Source organism: Caretta caretta, chromosome 24, assembly GCF_965140235.1.
Source record: "Caretta caretta isolate rCarCar2 chromosome 24, rCarCar1.hap1, whole genome shotgun sequence".
NCBI classification, from domain to species: domain Eukaryota; kingdom Metazoa; phylum Chordata; order Testudines; family Cheloniidae; genus Caretta; species Caretta caretta.
Window position 1 is genome coordinate 5513622 of NC_134229.1, and position 21568 is coordinate 5535189.

At 52.7% G+C, this 21568-nt stretch overlaps 1 protein-coding gene across 8 annotated transcripts in view; it reads left to right on the forward strand.

The window, feature by feature from the left end:
* The window catches only part of SEMA4A (semaphorin 4A), a 53099-nt gene extending 34454 nt beyond the window's left edge, over positions 1-18645 (forward strand). For 7 of the 8 annotated variants that reach the window (XM_048828292.2, XM_048828291.2, XM_048828289.2 and 4 more), the window contains 13 exons: positions 1566-1726; positions 2151-2213; positions 3013-3111; positions 4495-4606; positions 5002-5118; positions 5756-5886; positions 7144-7313; positions 8085-8235; positions 8593-8782; positions 9641-9756; positions 9877-10040; positions 11915-12033; positions 14999-18645. In XM_048828292.2, coding sequence (XP_048684249.1) covers positions 1566-1726; positions 2151-2213; positions 3013-3111; positions 4495-4606; positions 5002-5118; positions 5756-5886; positions 7144-7313; positions 8085-8235; positions 8593-8782; positions 9641-9756; positions 9877-10040; positions 11915-12033; positions 14999-15678 — 2273 coding nt within the window. In that variant the 3' untranslated portion in view covers positions 15679-18645. The remainder of the gene's footprint in view (positions 1-1565; positions 1727-2150; positions 2214-3012; positions 3112-4494; positions 4607-5001; positions 5119-5755; positions 5887-7143; positions 7314-8084; positions 8236-8592; positions 8783-9640; positions 9757-9876; positions 10041-11914; positions 12034-14998) is intronic. The other variant, XM_075122689.1, reaches the window with a different exon arrangement.
* Positions 18646-21568: the final 2923 nt, after the last annotated feature.

The window sequence follows — 21568 nt, forward strand, 5'->3', positions numbered from 1 at the left end:
CTTCTGCCAGTGTCATACAGCCTACAGAGCCTGCTCCAACCCCCTCTCCGCATCAATTCCTTTGACTTCAGTGGGCTTTGGGTCAGACCCCAAGAGCACTGGAAGTCTATGGGATATAACATGCTACATTACATTACATAGGCACTAAGTTGCAGTATCTAGGTTATGTTACAGTATATAGGTGCCAAGTTGTGGTATATATATGCTACATTACAGTATGTAGGTTCTAAGTTACCGTGTGTGTTTATAGAGAGAGATATGCTATGTTTCAATATATGGGTGCTCTGTTACAGTACATGCGTTTATTATTTATCTGCATTATCTCCAAGAGGCCTTCACTGAGATCAGAGCCCCATTGCGCTAGGAGCTGTACAGACACACAGTGAGAGCCAGGCCACGCCCTGTGGTGCTTCCATACGCAAGGCAAACCAAATGTGGGAGGGGAAATGATTTGCTCCAGGTCACCCAGTGGGTCTCCAGCCGAGACTGGACTAGAATCCAGATCTCCTGAGTCGTAATCCAGAGCAGTGGTTGGCCCGCGCTGCTTCCCGCAGCCCCCTTTGGCCTGGAGCGGCAAACCACGGCCAGTGGGAGCTGCGATCGGCCGAACCTGTGGATGCGGCAGGTAAAAAAAACCAGTCCAGCCTGCCAGGGGCTTTCCCTGAACAAGCAGCGGACTGGCTTTGAGAACCACTGGTCCAGAGCCTTCGCCACTGTACCACATACATGCTCTCTTATGGTACACGCATATGTATTACGTTATGGCATATAGATGCTAAGTTATGGTATATACATGTAAGTTGCTGTATACAGATGCTATGTTACAACATATACATGGTAAGTTGTGATATATTTGCCAGAAGCTGGGAATGAATGACAGGGGATGGATCACTTGATGATTGATTCCCTGTTCTGTTCATTCCCTCTGGGGCACCTGGCATTTGCCGCTGTCAGAAGACAGGACACTGTGCTAGATGGACCTTTGGTCTGACCCAGTAGGGCCGTTCTTTTGTTCTTATGATAGACGCTATGTTACAACACATACGTGTTATGTAGCATTTTGGGGGAAGTTACGTTTCTGGTTTTAGCAGGAAGTTCCGCCATTTCAAAATTGTTTTTTGTTCCGAATGGGAATGAAACGTAGAATTTCAACAATTCCTCCTAAATGAATTTTTTTTTTAATTTTTTCGAGTCAATTGATTTGGATTGTTTTAAATTATATCAAATAAATTGTGAAACAAAAGAAAACAGAGCATTCTGTTGCATGATCAAAACACTTTGTTTAGGTGATTTTTCATAAAAAAATGAAATTCTGTGGAAATCAGTATGTTTCTGACAAAAAAAACCACCCCCATTCTGTTGGGAAATTTTCAACCAACTCTAAGGCTATTCTGTACAGGTGCCACTTTACATATACGGTGCTGAGTTATGGAATATAGGTGCCAAGCTGTGGCATATAGGTGCCAGTTTACAGTATGTGGGTGCTTCTGTATGGTATATAGGACCCACGTTGTGCTATATAGGTGCTAAGTATCATCCACCATGCACTGTTTGATCCCTGCCAGGAGACCCCCGGAGGACCCTAACCAGCTTCAGCCAGGATGGAACCTTCCACTATGATACTTTCCTCTTGAGCGAAGATGAAGGCACTCTGTATGTGGGAGCTCGAGATACCATCCTCTCCCTCCGGGTGGACAGTGCTGGGTCCATGGAGCTGACAGGCTCAGTGAGTAGAACTCGGCCTTCCCCAGAGAGTGGGGAGCATTTGGGGTGCAGGAGGGAGGCAAGCTGTTCCCGGAGGCGGGGCAAGTGGAAGTCAGATCTGGGTTCTGTTCCTCTTCCCATGCCTCAGTTTCCCCATCTGTAAAGTGGGGATAATGTTACTCAGGAATTGTGAGTTGTAATTCATGAATGTTGGTAAAGTGCTTTGAACCTTAAGCAGAAGCCTCTAGAGAGAACAGAACTGAAGTAAAGAGTCCTGACTCCCTAACCCCCTTGCTCTGACCACTAGATCATACTCCCCTCCCTGAGAATTTTGCTCTCAGCAGCTTCCTTTCCTTCCAGTGCACTTTTACAGGCTCTTGACCTTTTCTCCAGGTGGAATCTTCCTCCCAAACTTTGAAGAATCTCTCTCTTTCCCCCCCTTACAGATAGTGTGGCAACCCGTGCCTGAAAAAAAGCAGGAGTGTGTCTTTAAGAAGAAAAGCAATCTGGTAAGGAGCTGGGGGAGATGCTGATGCTGGTGTGGGTTGTATTATGCCCCTTGAGGGCACAGTTAGTCTTGGAGTGTATATGGAGGGCGTGGAGAGCTGGCAACAATGCTGAAGGGTGGGTGCTGGGGTGGGTGGGTGCTTTGTGGTGCCGTGAGAGGTGGTGTCAAGCCAGGTGCAATTCCTGAGCCTGGTTTCTCACTCCCACAACTTGCAAAGGAAGCAATAGTGCTTGCTGGTGGACTAGGTGGCATTCTTCTCAGGGTCTCAGCGTGGGGTCCCGGGGGCGCTGGCTTGTGCTTGGGGTCTTTTAAAACATCCCATGCATGGGGGTGTTAATCCTGGTGTCCTGGCTAACTCTTCATTTGCCTCCCTAACTTCCCCTTGCAGCTCAGCTTGGTCGTGTTCTTCTTCTCCTAAACTGTACAGCTATCATGCTCCACTCTAGAGGTGGCTGCTTTTTAGGGCTGGGTGAGTGATCCCTGTGCAGCATTGCTATGCGCTGTTGAACAGCTGTCGCGTTCCACTTCAGAGGTGGATGCTGTTTAATGCTGACTAGTGATCCCTGTGTAGCATTGCTCTGTGTTATTGAACTGCTGCTAAGTCCCACCCCAGAAGTGGCTGCATTTTAATTATGGGTAAGTGATCCCAATGAGATGTTGCTGTTAAATCACGGCTGCATTCCACCCCAGAGGTGGCTGCATGTCAGTGCTGAGCATAGTGACCCTGTTCTGTGCAGCCCGTGAAGCAACCTGAAATCTGAGCTGTTGTTTTTTAAGTGGCATGTGCTTTTCTCCCACAGACAGAGTGCTTCAACTTCATCCGTGTCCTAGAGCCAGTGAATCAGACTCACCTGTACACCTGTGGGACCTATGCCTTCAGCCCCACCTGCTCTTACATTGTGAGTGTCTGCGTTGGGCTGGCGGGAAGCTCTGACTCCAGCACCTTCTGTCTGAGTTTCACCCGGCACATCGCGTCAGAGCCTGCATTCCGGAAATGGGCCGAGGCTCACAGAAGAGGCAGGTCTGGTCTGTGATTGACACTGAGGCTGCTGGCCACACAGAGACCTTGTGACTCTCTCTGGCCCTCCAGTTCCCCAGACTGCACTGTGTAGTGTTACCTAAATCCTGACCCGGACTGGCGGGACACAGAAGGCAAAGGGGTTTAGGCACCTAATGACACAGCTAGGCACCTCTTGGGATTTACAGTAGCACCTTAGTCCCATTGGTCTTCAAAGGGAATTAGGTGCCTAGGTGCATTTGAAGATCCCAATAAATGCCTACCTTTATCTTTAAGCACTTAAACGCTGGAAAATCTGGCCTTTATTGACTGCCTTGTCAATGATGTGTGTGAGAGAGAGGAGACCAAGAGAGCAAAGAGGGCGGAGTCAGGACTCCTGGGTTCTATTTCTAGCTCTGAGAGGTAGTGTGGTCTAGTGGTCAGAGCGAGTAGGGGGGATAGCTCAGTGGTTTGAGCATTGGCCTGCTAAACCCAGGGTTGTGAGTTCAATCTTTGAGGGGGCCATTTAGGGATCTGGAGCAAAAATTGGGGATTGGTCCTGCTTTGAGCAGGGGGTTGGACTAGATGACCTCCTGAGGTCCCTTCCAACCCTGATATTCTATTATTCAGAGTCAGGACTTGAATTCTAGTCTCTACAGAAGAGGCTTTGCTGCCCTCTGTTGGCTCTGTGTGTATGCTAAGCAGCCTCTTATATTTTCTGGTTATTTTCCTTTCCAGATGAAAGGCTCGGGTTTACGGGAGAAGTGGTGAGTTTACAGGAACCTGGGTCAACATTTTCAAACCTGGCCTCTGATTTTCTCAAGTTGCGCAACCAAAAAGAAGTAGATATGCAAAAACAAGCGGCCACGTTTGAGAGTAGTTGGCCCTGTTCTTTTGGAGTCACCAGAAGAGAGAGCTAATCTGAGCTATCCTGGGTTCTCTTCCAAAATTCACGGGTGTCCTGATTTTGGGTTCCTGGTTATTGGGATTCCATTATAATTTGACTTTATTGGGGTTATATTATGAGTGTGGCGTAATGGATACAGCCCTGGGCCAGGTCTCAGAAGACCTGGCTTCCATTCCTGGCACTGCCATTGGCCTGTGGGTGACCTCCTTGGTAAAACGCATCGATTATAATATAACATAGAGAGTTATCTTTATTATGAAAGTTGGATTCCCCCGTCCTGTTGCCTGGAGGGGATCTGTCTCTAGACTGAACTCAAGTGACCACCGTTTGCTTTGTTCTTGTCCTGCGACTGATGGATTGATTTCTAATTCCTTGCAGAATCTGGAGAATTTCAGCCTGGTTTCTGTCAGCCAAGGGCAGCCCCTCCTCCAGGATGGGAAGGGACAGTGCCCCTTCGATCCCAGCCACAAGTATACGGCCATCCTGGTGGGTGAGTATGGAGCCCGTAGGAAACCATGGGCTGCGCAGTGACTGCGTGATGGGGAGGGAGGTGGAACCCGCAGCCCTACCGTTATTGTGCCTCGAAGCAGAGGATTCGGTCTTGAGCTGCACCCGTCAAGTCCCATGTCTTCGGTGCAGCAAGTCCAGGATTCAAAGGCCTGGGGCTGGCTTGAAAGAGGCCTTTAAGGTCCTGCTGTCATCCTTTGGTGCTGTCTTAGAGATGTAGGTTTATCCCTCAATGCCCGGGTAACCCACTCTGATCCATCAGGATAACGAGTCCCAGGTCTCAAAGCACTTTACCTCTCTCTGACTAAATAACCAAGCCCAGAGGCACCGGCACTGCTGCCGGCCTGGGCTTCCCTCACCGCCTCTCTCCTCCTGCAGGTGGGGAGCTATACACGGGGACCATGAACAACTTCCAAGGCAACGAGCCCATAATCTCCCGCGCCCTGAGCAGCAGGACCTTGCTGAAGACCGATGCCTTCCTCAGGTGGCTGAATGGTGAGGATGGGTAGGAGGGCCTGCTCCTGCTGTGGGGAAGGGCAGGGGCTGAGGTAGCATCTGAAATCGACAGCTGCCCATTTATGGTCTTCCAGACACAGGACCTGACTCTTTTACCTGGTGGGGATGGGATGAGAGGCTGCAACACCCTTTGAGCTGAGGCTGTGCTCAGGCTGGCTCCGGGGCCAGTTAGAGCAGCCTCGGGGCTGCTCTAATTTACACTGGGCTCCCTGTGGCCCCCTGCCATCCCTGGAAAGCAGAGAATAACCACAGCACAGTGCACTCTACTCATGCCCACAATCTGCCCCCTCAGCTGGGGCAGGTGCAGCTCCACGATGGCCAGGGAGGACCCTGCTCAGGAAGGATTCTCAGGGGACCAGTCCCCCTCTCGTTAAGGCCCTTTAGCTGCTTAACAGGGCCTCACATCAGTGGGAATCAGGCCCAGGGACTCTTTGCTCGGGTCGCCGTCACCTATTAGCCAACAGGCGAATGGCTGGTGCCCACTGGCCCTCGGATGTGTTTCCTAGGCAACAAGTCCACCGTCTCCCATGAATATTTACATGCCCCCCCATCTGCCCTTGGGAAGCAGTGCGCAGGGATTCGGCATCTAACCTGCCTGGTCTCCTTCTCCCCACAGTCGACGCGGGCTTCGTGGCCTCCGCCAACATCCCTGGAGACGAGAAGGTCTATTTCTTCTTTGAGGAGACGGCCGAGGAGTTTGATTTCTTTGAGAAGCTCATGGTCTCCCGAGTGGCTCGTGTGTGCAAGGTATGAAGCAGGCCCGAGTTGGCTCTTGGAGCACGTGTGCGCCTATGTCTCGTACTCTCGCATTGTGGTCTCTCCTGCTTGTGGCCTGCCCCGGTGATGACAACTGACCCACCAGTAACACAGGGCCTCCATTCTGCCTTCCGTGGCATCTAGGCAGCTTGATTGCCTTCAGATCTGTGCCGGGGGCCTTGCATAGATGTAGCTGATGGGACCATAGTAGACAGTGACATTGATGAAGAATAAAATTCAGTTACCCCCTCCCAGAGCTGGGCTCTAGCCAAAATCTGGGACGGTTCCATTTGGATGAAAGGTGGTTGGTGTCACCTGTTTATTTACAGATATAGACAGATGCTGCCCCGTTTCCCTGGGGCCCAAGAACCAGCTGGCTGGCCCGCCTCCACTGCCTTTCAGGGTCACTCTGCAACTGTTCCTGCAGCCACGCCCTGCATTCGGACCCCATCGCTCCACGTGGGTTATGGGGCGGCGTGAGCACCGTCTATACGCATCTGTGTGGGGGACAAATATTTGATGATGGGCTCTTCAGTCTAGCAGGAAAAGGTCTAACACGAGCCAATGGCTGGAAGTTGAAGCCGAACAATTTCAGACAGGCAATAAGGCGTCAATTTTTAACAGTGAACGTAATTAAGCATTGGAACAAAAGACCCAGGGTCATGGTGGATTCTCCATTTTTAAATTGGATTTTTTTCAAAAGGAGCTGCTCGAGGAATGATTTTGGGGCAGCTCTCTAACCTGTTCTATACAGGAGGTCAGGCTAGACGATCACAATGGTTCCTTCTAGCCTTGGAATCTATTAATCCTGTATCTTAAGCTGGCCCACTAGCCTCCTAACAGCCCGTTACCACTGTCTGGGTGGTTTCCTGCTCGTGTCCACCTTTTTAGTTCCTCATATCTCACTGACTGCGCACGAGGGCTTATTACATCATTGTCTGGAACATCAGCTGATCAGAGCCTGGTGGTTGGTTTACTCACCACAGTTGTACCTCTAGAACTCCCCCTTCTTATTTTGAGCAGGGGATTGAGTTTGGGTCTACCCACAGGGCCATCCTTCCTCTCAGACCTTCCCTTCATTCAGAATAACTCTTCCCCTTTCCGGGGCAGCACACACACCCGGAGTTGTACCAGCACAATGGCAGCATGGCTGCGTGCTGACCCCCAGGACAAGCCGTCCTCTTAGCCATCCCTTTAAGGAGAGGCCCTGTTCCGGTCCGGGTGACCGGGCATTCCTCTCTCCTGCAGAATGACGTCGGAGGAGAGAAGGTGCTGCAGAAGAAATGGACCACGTTCCTGAAAGCCCAGCTGATGTGCTTCCAGCCGGGACACTTCCCTTTCAACGTGATCCATCACGCCTTTGTCCTACCCCAGCCAGGAGGGGGCGCCGTCTTCTATGGAGTCTTCACTTCACAATGGTAAGGCAGGAAACTTTCCTCTCCTGCCCAAAGGGCTCAGAAATCCCCCAAGGACCCATGTATTCCCAGGCCCGCACAGCCACAAGTCCCCTATCGCAAGAAGGACATTTTGGGGGGTGGGGTCTGTCCATCAGGCCCATTCAAATGGGTATGCTGAACCCAGAAAGTAGGACCCCTTCTGCGTTATGGTTCATCCTGAATATTTCGTTATTGCAGCAGATGTAATTAACCTGTGGAACTGCTTGCCACATGGTATTGCTGAAGAAGTTGCTTAGTAAATTTCAGACCTAAGAGATGAGACTGGTGTCTAGTGGTTAGAGCAGGTCAGGACTCTTGGATTGTAGTCCCACATCTAGGCGTGAATGTGATCTAATTGAGCACTTGGGACTGGGAGTTGGCATGCCTGGGTTCTTTGCTCAGCTCTAGGAAGGAGCATGGGCCAGTGGCCAGAGGGGGCTGCGAGTCAGGACTCCTGGATTCTATTCATAGGCAAGTGCCTGTCACTGTGGGATGGTGAGGGTTGATGCTTTGCAAGTGTTTGGAGGCCCTGGATGGAGGTTGCTGTGGAAGCACCTGGCATTATTATTTCAGAAGGTTTATATGGCCAAGGAACAGCCCTTCTAGAGGGCCCCAAAGGGGTGGACTTCCCATGCCCACTGACCCACACGTCACAGGCAGGGTGTGGCTGGATCCCACATCTGACCTGCCCACCTCAGGGTGTCCCCCTAGCGCTGGCGTGTACCACCAACAGGATCACTCGTCCCTTGGCAGGCAGGCGGGAGATGCAGGCAGCACGGCGGTGTGCGCTTTCAACCTGGAGGACATCGAAAGAGTCTTCAATGGCAAATACAAGGAGCTGAACAAGGAGAGCTCCCGGTGGATGACATACAGCGATGCGGTCCCTGAGCCCCGCCCGGGCAGCGTGAGTATCATCTGCTTCACGCATCGAACTTCGCGGCATGAGGATGTGCGCCAAAGGATGACTTTGCAGGACAGGTTTGGGGTGAAGCCAGGCGGCGGGAACTCAGGACACCTGGGTTCAATTTCTGCCGGGGCCGCTGACTTCAGGCAAGGCACTTAATTGCTCCGTGCCTCAGTTTCCCTGGATAATAGTCCATCTGCCTTGCTTTTTACGGGAAGCTGGCATAATCAACTGTGCTTTCCCCCTTTGCAAGGGTGCCTAGAACAAAAAAAAAACCCAACCCCCTAAGCCTGTCACTAGCCCAGTTCCCACTTCTGATAGCCCTTCTGATCCCCTGCCTTTGTCCTCCCACTGCAGTGCTCAGTGCGCCCATCGGCAGACAAAGTCCTGACCTTCATGAAAAACCACTTCCTGATGGATGGGAAGGTTGTGCCCAGGAACAAGCAGCCGGTGCTGGTGAAGCAGAACGTGAAATATACGCGGATCGCAGTCGATCAGACCCGCAGTGTCTCGGGCACCTCCTATGAGGTGATGTTCCTGGGAACAGGTACAGTTCCCATGAGCAGGGGACAGCACCTCGTCAGTGCGTGGGGCTGGATTCTGCACCCAGCTGAGTGTTTACCCAATGGGAAAGCTCCCATTGGCGTCAGTGGGATGGGGGCAGGCACTTATCGCCGGAGTCAGACGGGTCATTCGTTTTCCGGTGGTTGATTCAGGTGATTCAGGTGGAAATGAAATGAAATGAAACTTTTTGGGGTTTGGAATGAAACGAAAAAGTAAAAAAAAAAATAAAAAATTAGTTTTTGAGGCTTTTTTACCTTTTGAAAAAAATGAAATTGAAAATTCAAAGAAAATGTAAACATTTTGACAATTTTTGTTTGCCAATTTGTGTATTTGTTATTTTGGAATTTGTGTGTTAGCAGAGCAGGGAGGTGTTTCTCCCCATTCTGCTGGCCAATCTCAGGTCTGTTAATTGCACCCTGCCCATTGCACTTTCAGTTAGATATGTCTCTCCTTCACTTCCTGTCCCATGCATTGTTAAACACATTTACCGCTCTTCACCCCAGAGGTGGCTGCATTTTAGTGGTGGACAACGTGGTTTCTATAAGCCTGACAAGGTTGGTGCCAGCCAGCTAACAAAGTGCTTTGGAGGCATATTGGGGCAAAAGGTCCCATATAAACGAAGGGTCGTTCTCTTTTAATTAAGCAAATTGTGTGTGAGAGAGAGAGAGAATTGAATAGACTAGCCATTTAGATCCAGATACTCCACTTCCACTGAAACTAAGAACTTAAAAACCTTTGTTACACACAGTCAACTTAGAGAAGAGATCAGCTCCTCAAAGAGAGGATGCATTGTCTCAGCCCCATGGTAAATACACTTGTGTCCCTATATTTCCTCCCACAGATCAAGGATTCCTGCACAAAGCAGTGGCTCTGGCCAGCGGTGCTCATATCATTGAGGAAATCCAGCTGTTTAAGGACCCGGAACCTGTGCAGAACCTTCTGTTCTCACCTGGGAAGGTAGGAGACTTGCAGAGCTGCCTGGTGCAGCAGACAGGAAGGGGAGACGCTGCCCAGGGGGCTAAGTAGGTGATGTAGACGTAACTGTGTGACATTTTCTGTGTGTCTCCCCCCCGGCAGGGGATCCTGTATGTGGGGTACTCCAAGGGGGTCCTGCAGGTGCCGCTGGCCAACTGCAGCGTGTACAGGAGCTGTGCTGACTGTGTCCTCGCCCGAGACCCCTACTGTGCCTGGCACGGGCGCAGCCAGTTGTGCCAGGAGACCCGAGCCACAAACAAAAACACGTGAGTAGCTCAGTGTGTGGAACAGCTCAGGTGTAACTTCCGAGAGGGAAGCAGGCATGTCTAGTGGTTAGAGCAGAGCCTGGCCAGTCAGGACTCTTGGGTTCGACTCCCTGCTCTGGGAAGGGAGTGTGCTCTAGTGGTCAGAGGAAGGGGGCTGGGAGTCAGGATTCCTGGCTCTGTTCCCAAGTCCAGGATGGGGTAGGGCAGGGGTGGTTAGAGCAGGGGACTGGGAAATAGGACTCCTGGGTTCCATTCTGCCTTATCCCACCGTGTGAATTTAGGAAAGTGACTTGCTTTATTTCCTGCCTGCAAAGTGGGGAAAATAACACTCCCCTGCCTCCCAGAGCTTGCCAAGTGCTTTGAGATCCTCCCAGGACAGCTGCTCTAGAAGGGCAGACGGGTATTTCTGGGCCTCGGGGAGTGCGGGGAGAGGGGAGGGCGAAAAGCCCCTAGTGTTCCCTGAGCACTAGCCCGAAGGACCGCCCACCAGAAATACAGCCCTGCGGTGTCGCTAATGCACTTTGCTAGCTCTGACGGGCACTCTCAGAGCATGTGCCACTGGCCAGTCACCTGTGGGTGTCAGCCAGGATCCCTGCAACAGCCACGTGCTTCCTAGTCCATGGACCCACTGCTCAGCTGCCCTCAGCTTTCTTCTTCCTGATTGCTTTGCAATAAGCTCACGCCAGGAAATCGGTGCCTTCCCAGCTCTTGTCCTCTCCTCCACAGCGGCTCTCTGGATACATCCAAGCTGCTATTTTTAATACGCTCCCTCTGGCCCCACTAGCACCCATCTGTCCACCTGGCCTGCGAGGCTCCCAGCTGCCCTCCGAGGCTGCCTTGTCTCCCTGCCCCGGCTGAGGCACTGGCAGGCGAGACCTGAGATTGTCCGTCAGCCAGGAGAGGTTTTAGAAACAAACAAACCAACAAACTTTGCCAGTGAAGCTGGGGCCACGTGGTGGAAGGAGAGGAGCTGCTGGTTCCCACAGCCCGTGCGCTTCCATCCCAATCCACAGGCTCCCACCCCCTCCCGCTGTCCCAGCCCTGAGCTCCCCACCCACACAACTCTGCCAATGCCCCTCGCTTTTGCAGAACTCCCTGTGCTGCCAGTCCCGGGCAGACTCTACAATCTCACCAAGCTGCACCCAGATCTGGAGGGTGATGGCTCTGATTGATAATAAGACAGAAAATATTATGTTGCCTCTATATAAATCTGTGGTAGGCCCACATCTGGAATACTGCGTGCAGATGTGGTCGCCCCATCTCAGAAAAGATATATTGGAATTGGAAAAGGTTCAGAAAAGGGCGACAAAAATGATGAGGGCACGGAACAGCTTCCATATGGGGAGAGATTAATAAGACTGGGACTTTTCAGCTTGGAAAAGAGACGACTAAGAGGGGATAGGATAGAGGTCTATGAAATCATGACTGGTGTGGAGAAAGTAAATACGGAAGTGTTATTTATTCCTTCTCATAACACAAGAACTAGGGGTAATCAAATGAAATGAATAGGCAGCAGGTTTAAAACAAACAAAAGGAAGTATTTCTTCACACAACGCATAATCGGTCTGTGGAACTCCTTGCCAGAGGATGTTGTGAAAGCCAAGACTATAACAGGGTTCAAAAAAGAACTAGGTAAGTTCATGGAGGACATGTCCCTCAATGGCTATTAGCCAGGATGGGCAGGGAGGGTGTCCCTAGCCTCTGTTTGCCAGAAGCTGGGAATGGATCACTGGATGATTCCCTGTTCTGTTCATTCCCTCTGGGGCACCTGGCATTGGCCAGCAACCAGCTCACCTGCCGTCCCCACGTCAAGCAGCGGCTTGAGAGCGAATTCATTGCCTTGGGTTCTCAGTGTGTCACTTCTCTCTCTCTAGGAGCGACTGGCTGCAGGACATTGAGACGGGTAGGCCGGGGGCTACGTGCCAGCAGATCGGTGGGAAAGGCAGGGCCACGCCCAGATCTCGGGACGACTTGGGCAGCAGCCTGGTAAAAAGTTGAGTATCGATCTTCCAGGTTTACTGTGCTTGGGGCACGTGTCTAACGCCAGGTGGGACTCTGACACCAGCAATGCTACGAGGGGGGCTGGGGAGACCCTCTGTGAGCCGGGGGGGGCTGCCTGCTCTAGGGAGGAGCTGCAGCCAGGGAGGAACGAACGGGGCCAAGCTCAGTGCTTCTGAGGCGTCAGGTCTCCGGTGGGCTTTGGCCCTGCTTTCTGCAAACATCGTGGAGCAAATCCCAGGAGAAACTCTTCAATCAAAAATAATGTAATCAAGGCAGCGCTCGGCCCAGTAATAAATAACACGCCAGGGTGCCAGCCCCCCTGGACCACCCTACAACACCACGCCAGGGTGCAGGGCCCCCTGGACCACCCTACAACACCACGCCACGGTGCCAGCCCCCCTGGACCACCCTACAACACCACGCCACGGTGCCAGGCCCCCTGGACCACCCTACAACACCACGCCACGGTGCCAGCCCCCCTGGACCACCACTACAACACCACGCCAGGGTGCCAGGCCCCCTGGACCACCCTACAACACCACGCCAGGGTGCCAGGCCCCCTGGAACACCCTACAACACCACGCCAGGGTGCCAGGCCCTCTGGACCACGCTACAACACCACGCCAGGGTGCCAGGCCCCCTGGACCACCCTACAACACCACGCCAGGGTGCCAGGCCCTCTGGACCACCCTACAACACCACGCCAGGGTGCCAGCCCCTGTGGGCAACCCTACAACACCACGCCAGGGTGCCAGGCCCCCTGAACCACCCTACAACACCACGCCAGGGTGCCAGGCCCCCTGGACCACCCTACACCACTCCAGGGTGCCAGCCCCCCTGTGGGCAACCCTACAACACCACACCAGGGTGCCAGGCCCCCTGAACCACCCTACATAACCATGCCAGGCCCCCTGGACCACCCTACAACACCACTCCAGGGTGGCAGCCCCCCTGGACCACCCTACAACACCACTCCAGGGTGGCAGCCCCCCTGTGGGCAACCTACAACACCACACCAGGGTGCCAGGCCCCCTGAACCACCCTACAACACCACGCCAGGGTGCCAGGCCCCCTGAACCACCCTACAAAACCATGCCAGGGTGCCAGCCCCCCTGGACCACCCTACAACACCACTCCAGGGTGACAGCCCCTGTGGGCAACCCTACAACACCATGCCAGGGTGCCAGCCCCCCTGGACCACCCTACAAAGCCATGCCAGAGTGCCAGGCCCCCTGAACCACCCTACAACACCACGCCAGGGTGCCAGGCCCCCTGAACCACCCTACAAAACCATGCCAGGGTGCCAGCCCCCCCTGGACCACCCTACAACACCACTCCAGGGTGACAGCCCCTGTGGGCAACCCTACAACACCATGCCAGGGTGCCAGCCCCCCTGGACCACCCTACAAAACTATGCTAGGGTGCCAGCCCCCCTGGACCACCCTACAACACCACTCCAGGGTGGCAGCCCCCCTGTGGGCAACCTACAAAACCATGCCAGGGTGCCGGCCCCCCTGGACCACCCTACAACACCACTCCAGGGTGGCAGCCCCCCTGTGGGCAACCTACAACACCACACCAGGGTGCCAGGCCCCCTGAACCACCCTACAACACCACGCCAGGGTGCCAGCCCCCCTGGACCACCCTACAACACCACGCCAGGATGCCAGGCCCCCCTGGACTCCTGCAACACCACGCCAGGGTGCCAGCCCCCCTAGACAGCCCTACAATAACAAACTGTAGAGTTGCCCCTCTGTGCCCAATCCACTGAGGATTAGGGGCTGTTTTGGTGCTGGGAGCCTTAGCTCACACTTCAGCCGCTCTTGCTTTTAGCTCCGGAGGTCCCCACTGGTGCATCAGCCAACACGGTAGCCAACACATGGTCTGACACAGCAGCCGCCGCTAGCTAGCAAATCTCCCGGTTCCCAGCCAAAAGTTGCTATTCAGTGCTTCCCCGGCACTCCGCCTGCAGCCCTGCAAACCTGCCTGTGGCCAGGGCCTTTCTTCCGAAACCAGCGGTCGCTAAGCAGCCTGCCTGTTGCCAGGATCTGGATCCCCAGTGGGATGGAATCAGCTCCCGGCAAACTGTCGTTATTAAAGTTGGTAATATCGGGATTGCTGCAAACCGGCACCCAAATGTACTTAGATATACTCTTCAGTGCAGGCATTGTCTCTTCGCTCCCCGTTTCTACCGCAACCAGCGCAAGGGCGCCCTAGACAATAGTAGACGGCCCGAGGTGCAGGGCAGTGGAGAACTGGGCCCGTTTACTCCAGTTTTGGCCTGGATTCTGCTCTCAGTGACACCAGTGTGAATCCAGAGTCACTCTGGTTGCATCCATGTCGTTTATACTGCACTCAGAGTCTAGCCCTTCCCGGCCTGACTTTCCGAACTGCTTTGCTCTTGTGGCAGCCCCCCTTGAGGCGCAGAATGAGGGGATGGGGGGTGCCCAGTACCTTTGAAAATCCGGGTTTCTCACTAGGTGCCAGGGTGGATGCCCAGGTTGGAAATGGAGCTTTTTTCCCACAAGAACCATTTTTTGTTTGTAATGAAAACTGCTGATTCAGAGACACCGAAACATTTTGTGCATTCGTGTCAGTTTCACACCAATTGTTTGCCAAAAACAAACCCTGACGAATTTCCAAAACTCTTGAACCGTTTCAGTTTTTCACTTCAGCATTTCCTTCCGTTTCCGAGTGAATTAGCCACCTAAAAATGCTCAAAAATCGAACCCTTTCATTTGACCTGAAACACTTTTTGTTTTTTAACTTTTCGATTGGCCACAAAAACGGTCACTGTCGGTCCAGTTCGAAAGGAATTTTGTTCCCCCGCAAACGCCGTGACTCGCCCCGGCTCTCGTGGCAAGGGGCTGGTGCAGCTCTTTGGACAGCAGCGTCAGCTGGTCCGGGTGGGCAGCCAGAGACTCACCGCTCCCTCTCCCCTCCTTGTATCTTTCCAGCGTTGAGCCCAGCTCTGAACTCTGTGATTCGGCTGCCGTGCCCGCAGCTCTCTGCCCTGGCCGATTACACCTGGAGCTACCCAGGGCCGAAGACCCCGGCGGGGCTGACGGTGTTGGACGATAAGACCCTGGTGATCATCATGCAGCGCCAGGCAGCAGGCGAGTACACGTGCTGGGCCAGCGAGAACGGGCACCACCAACCTGTGGCCCGCTATGCGGTGCAGGACCCCACGGGGGGCGACGGCTACCCCGACGTCCTGAGAGAGAGCGGAGGGGACAGCATGGCCGGGGAAGGGCTGGAGCGGGGGGCAGGCCCGCAGGGCGGGCACCGCTCCTACTGGGCGCAGTTTCTGTCGGTGATGGTGCTGCTGTTAGTGACGCTGGCCGTAGCAATGGCCGTGGCCGCCTTCTCCTACCACAGCAGGCTCAAGGCCAAGAGCAAGGTGCAGGGTTGCAACACCCCCGAAGCCACCAAGGTGTCCAATCGGGAGAAGGTGCCGCTGAACGGAGGCCGGAGCCCACAGCTACAAGGGCCCTTCCAGGAGCGGGCCAAGGACCCCAGGGACTGCTGTGTCCAGATGGAGGGGCTGTACCAGGACATAGACGCGGACAACAACAGGTTAAGCGCCAGCCTGGGGGCCAGGCAGGGCTCCCAAGGGGCGGCTCTGGAGAAAGCTTAAGCTGGCCGTGCCTGCCCCGACCTGCCTTTCGTCTCGAAATCAGCCGTGTCGTGGTAACGAGCAGCCCTACGATAACAAACCAGTGTGTGTGTGTGTGTGGCTCACCGCTTGGGAGCAACCCTACAGTAACAAACCGGTCTGCGTCCACCCCCCAAATTCATAACAAACGTTGTATCAGCTGGTTAGACCTCCCACACGGCGCGCGCCCAGAAACTGCACCTGCTCCTCGTCCGTTGCCAGCTGCTGCCGCCCGCCCATGTGTGGGTCGCTCCACCACTGAAGAGCGATGGGCCCCGCCTGCCTCACTGCGCTGTCTGGGCATCACCAGCAGCCAAGTCGTGGGAGGGGCGTTAAAAAAAACCCAAAAAAAACCCCTTCCGCTTTTGGGTTTCCGCACCAACCAAGAGACAAACACGGAGCACATCTGGGGCTCTAGATGACTGGGTTCAATGGAGCTGGAGGGCAGAGCAGCACTGAAGAGAGCATGAGCCCTTCCTGGCTAGTGCCCGCTGCGGGTTCAAGCAGGGAGCAACCCCGCGGTGGGATCTGAATGTGCCCAGTGTCGCTGTGTCTATGTAGCTGCTGCTTCCCCGGCTGGTGCCCCCAGCAATTGGTGACATCCCTGCGCTGGCCTGGACTAGCTGGGAGTTGCCACGTCCCCTCTGCGAGTGCTGTGGACGAAGGCCAATAAGCGATGCTGCAGCTGCATGTTACCTAGCGTGCCCCTGGCCAGCTCGGTCCTCCCCTGTGTGGGAAGCAGTTGGTGCCAGTCGATGCCTGGGTGTAGCTCTGCTGGGGCCCAATCCGGCTCCTTACAGCTCTGAATATGGGGTCTAATGTTCTGCCTTTGAGCGCAGGGTCAGCAGTTCAAATCCAGCCGCGGCTGGCAATGATCAGACAGCTGATCCTCGTCGGCCTGCGTGCAACGAGCAGCTGGGCTCCCAGTCTAGTTCCTGCTTGGCCAGAGGTCTGGATCACAACAGCCAATGCTAACTGGCCCCCGCAACGGGGAGACCGGCGATGGCCCACATCACGGAGACTGCGCTCTGCTCTGGGGGGTGTCCTTCCATCAGAGGGCATTGAACGGTCACTCCCTGCTGTGTGTGGGTAGACGGCTTTAGGTCCTGATTCTCATTTACACTAAGGCCTCTTTACACCACTCTGGTCCGGTAAAGGAGGTATAAATTATAGCCACGTCCCCTCTGCACTGCCGGAGGGGTATAAGGGGCCTTTTAGTGTGAGAACCAGGCTGAGTCCCTGGGGTTTTGGAGCCAACAGCCTGAAAAATCGGCTTGGGGGGAGGGGAGGGGACTTGCAAGGGGCTTTGGGGATGGGGAGGAGGCAGAGGTTGTGACTGAATGTGAAGTTGTTGTTTTTTTAATTTAATGTTTTTAGATTTAAGTTAAACTTTTCCTGGTAGCAGCGACGAGCCATCGAACCCTTTGTTTCACCACCTCTGCCAGCTGCGGAAGGAATGCAGCTACCGAAACCAGCTCCGAGCCCAGCAGCTGGCCGATAGCCACACTGACAGTGCCCAGTGACTGGGTTCGGAGCCTCGGAGCCGGGAGCGCAAACGTGGTGCGGTTTTTGCACGAACCACTTGGTTGCACCCGGGGCTAAACACAGCCAGGCGAGTGGATTTCCCTGGGAAAGGCTTCAGATTGCTCCCTATCCAATGGGATCAGTTTGCTCGTTTCTAAAACCCTTCTTCAACCGCATCAGTATTATTTTGTGATGGATAAATTAGCCCCATGTATTGCTGGTCTGCTATAGCTCTGACACTGCTATTATGCTTCAGTGAAATCAACGCAACACGGGATGGGTTCACTTGTTACATTTTCCAGCAGCGCGGGCGGGTTCTACCAGGGTGTCCTTCGAAAATCCAGGCTTCTTTCTCAGTTACACTCACACCCACTAACCCTGCTCTGTGCAAGACTGGTTTCTCAGGCACTGTGGGCCTGATTCTCATTTACATCCAGGTCCTTTTACCCTGCTCTGTCAAGGTAGATGAGAACCAGGCTCTGGAGATTTCAGACGCTGGGGCAGTTGCATGGTTGCAAATTATGGCTTCAAGTGGCAATGCCTGTTAGCACCAGGGCTTCCAACCGTGCAACTACGCTGATGCTCGTAACCGGAGCAGATCCCCAGCTTATGGTACAATAGCCGCCTGATCTGATGTAAGAGCATTGTCTGAGCTCAGTGACAGACTCAACGCCCTTACAAAAAAACATCCAAGCAAAACTCTTCCCTGGAACCTTTCCCTCTTTCATTCTGTTCACTGGATAAAAATGGGTGTATCTACATGGAGATTGCTATGTGACTGTGAAATCCTGCTGGAGACAAGGCCAGGGAGTTTTTACCTTGATGTGGCTAGTCAAGGTGAACTCCAGGAGGGGCAGGGTTCACTTGGACAAGCCACACTGACAGCTACCTGGGCCTCGTCGGCATGTGGAGTTTATTCTGAGGTACGCAGGCCTTTCCGCAGTGAAGACCTAGCCTGTGTGTGCAACCTCCTGCTCTCATTCATGTGCCGTCTACTGCTCTGTAACAGTGACTAGATTCTTCGATCAAGGGCCTGAGCTTTTACAGTCAGGACAAAGCCCATTCTATCTCTCTGTGTCGCTGATCACCGGGGTCTGTGCCACGTTGTTCGGACTGCAGTGGCAAGCACAGCTTTCGGGCCTGATCCTCCGCTGGCGTCCATCAGCGTAGCACCTTGGGCTCAATGCGTATCTATACCCGCTGGGGATCAGGCACTATTAACTTCAGCGGAGCTGGACCAGTTTACACCCGCTTGGGATCTGGGCCCATTAACGTCAGTGGAGCAGGGCCACATTAAACCAGCTGGGGATCTGCCCCTTCATTGCTTGTTTTATGATGTTTAACCTTATTTTTTTTAAAGAAAGATGTACATCTTCCTGCTCTGGATACATTTTATTTTTTATTAAAAAGCGAATGTCACACTCACGTGCTGCTTTTCTATTCTTATGTAAAGCGCGTGTGGCTAATGAGAGAGAAAGGGCCTGATTCTCCATTGCCCTGTACCTTCCCCGTCATTTACACCAGTACCAAAGGGTGTGAAACACTACCCTTCTGCATTGATGGCCCTTTGCACTGGTGTAAATGACTGGTGTAAAAATATCTGTTTAATAACCAAGGACTGGATTCCATTTCCTTTGATTGTTGGTCTTAAAGGAGCTAAATTTACTTGATGTTTAATACCATAGGGATTACCCCAAACACTATTGAAAGGCAGCTGGCTCTGGGATGAACGCCTTTTAACAGCTCTCAGCAACACTACAGGATGAGAAGCAGCAGAGAAGCTGTTTGTTGAGTCAGAAGGGTTAATATATTAATACGCATGTCTAGTGGCTTGCATAGCTCTGTGATAAAGTGGGCATCATTGTCTCCATTTGACACAGGGAAAATGAGGCACAGAGCAGTAGGAGTGACTTTCCCAAGGCCGTCAGCAGAGCTGGGAGCCAGGACTCGTCATTACCAGCTGCCTACTCTGTTAACTTTTCTCCAGTAGGAGGTAAGCTCCTAAATTCCTTTGAGGAGCCGCAAGATTCCAAAGAACCACAATTTTGTGCACACAGCAACTCATAACTCCTTGCGGGAGCATTGATTCAGCATCTGATCCGAGGTATGAGCACTCCCTTACTGAGTCACCAGCACACCAGTTACATCTACGTCCCCAATGCCGCTCAGTTTGTTAGATGAGACAAGATCACAGTGTTATCGCTGCAAATCAATCTATGGCCTCCATCCCTGTAGCATCTCAGCACTTCACAATTGCTAATGTGTTTATCCTCACGCACACCCTATGAGTCAGGGCAGTGCTATTATCCTCGTTTGTCAGATGAGAAACTGAGGCCCAGAGAAACTAAGGCCCAGATCCTCAAAAGTGTTTAGACACCAAAATACTTTTGAAGCATCTGGGCCTAGGCGATTTGCCCAAGGTCAAACAGCAAGTGCGCAGCGGAGCAGGGAATTGAAGCTAGGTTTCCTAAATCCCAGGCTAGTGTCTTAACCACTAGGCTGTCCTTTCTTTGGGAAAAGCAAAACCAGACCTGGTTGTTATGGATTAATCTTCAAAGGCGTGTGGCTCCTGCTGACTTCAAGTGCAGCTGTTTGCTCAGCACTCATGCAAAGCAGGGCTTTATCAGCCAAACTCATCTGCCCCACCTGTACACCCATCTCACTTCAATAAAGAAGGAAGGCAAGAAATGGGTCATGAACCAGAGGGACCTAATGGCAACTTTCTCTCGGACAATGTGAAAAGACAAGTATGGGCTGACAGCTGTGAACTGCCAGGGATCAACAAAAGGAGTGATTTGAAACCGTGATCTCGGAAGAGCTAGCATGCTCACAGGTCTGAAAGAAGCATGCTCCTTACACTGTAATTACAGTTTTCCTGTGGTCCTCTAGGAGGGATTAAAAGCTTCTGGCCCTTTCTTTGAATTACACAAATTTTCTGTCCCTTTAAGTGCCTCTTTCCTATTAAGAAGGACTGTTTTAAGGATTGTTACTTGACTATCCCTTTAAAGAGTCATTATTTGGTTTGGTTCATTAAGAGTCATTAATTGTCTCTTTGTTCGCAATGTTCTAGCCATGTTGGTCCCAGGAAATTAGAAAGACAGGGTGGGAGTTGTAATAGTTTTTATTGGACCAGCTTCTGCTGGTGAAACAGACAGGCGTCCCAGCTACACAGAGTACGCCTGGGGGCATTCTGCGCTGAAAAATGATAAATTCTGCACACAGTATTTTAAAATTCTGCAAAATTGATGCAAATTTTATTTACCAAAATAGCACTACATAATCATGCCAGTTTCAATTATTTTACATCTGAAGAAGTGGGTTTTTTACCCACAAAAGCTTATGGCCAAATAAATCTGTTAGTCTTTAAGGTACCACCGGACTTCTAATTATTTTGGTAATTTATTTCAAAATACCTGTCAGCAAGTATGTCTGTAACAATCAGACACACACAAAAATTCCCCCAGAAGTAGAGAGTTAAAGAAACCCCTATGACAACCTAGTTCCTGTTTCTCTGCCTCCTCCCCCCCACCCCCAGAGCCCAGCTCAGGGGCCAGAGACCCACAACCTCTCCCCCGCCCTGAGCCGACCTGCGGGGCCCCCCCAGGCAATACACCCTAACCCCCTCCTCTCCAGAGTCCAACCACAGGGCCCCCCCAGCCCAGATAACTGCATCCCGTCCACCTCCCAGAGCCCAGCTGCAGGCCCCACCTTGCCCAGACACACCTGCCCCCCCAGCCCAGGGATCCAGAGGGAGAAATAACCTGATGCTCTGTCCCAGGCTTGCAAAGAGTTTCCTGCACGCCACCCTCTCCTTCCCTCAGGGCATGCTGGGAATTCCAGCTGCCAGGAACCATTAGCTCCCTCTCCCTCCCCCCCAGCAGTGCCTTCTATGTGCAAGCTGGGCTCTGCCGAGTCCAGTGGCCCCTAGTGGCGGCTAGCAGCATTGCAGCCCATTTCTGTGGGGGAAGGAAATTTCTACACACACAATGTTAATTTCTGCAAAATTCTGCATTGCGCAGTGGTGCAGAATTCCCCCAGGAGTAACAGAGCTCTTCTTCAGGTCTGGGAAAGGTATTCAGGAGTGTCATAGCTAAACACAAGGTGGAACTTGTTTAGCATAAGGAGTTAACACATATTCTAAGGGACCCTGCAAGGCGAAGTGGCTCATTAACACCCCTGCAGTTAGAGGATAAAAAGGGGGTTTACAGATTGGCTTGATGTCTTATTCCGACAATTGTTATTAAGACCACAATCGTTAATTCCTAGCCAAGTTGTGAATTTAAGCTCCCAGGTTTGTCTTTTGAAGGTGTTGTGCAGGCTTCCTTTGCAGCTGAGGACTGAGAGATCT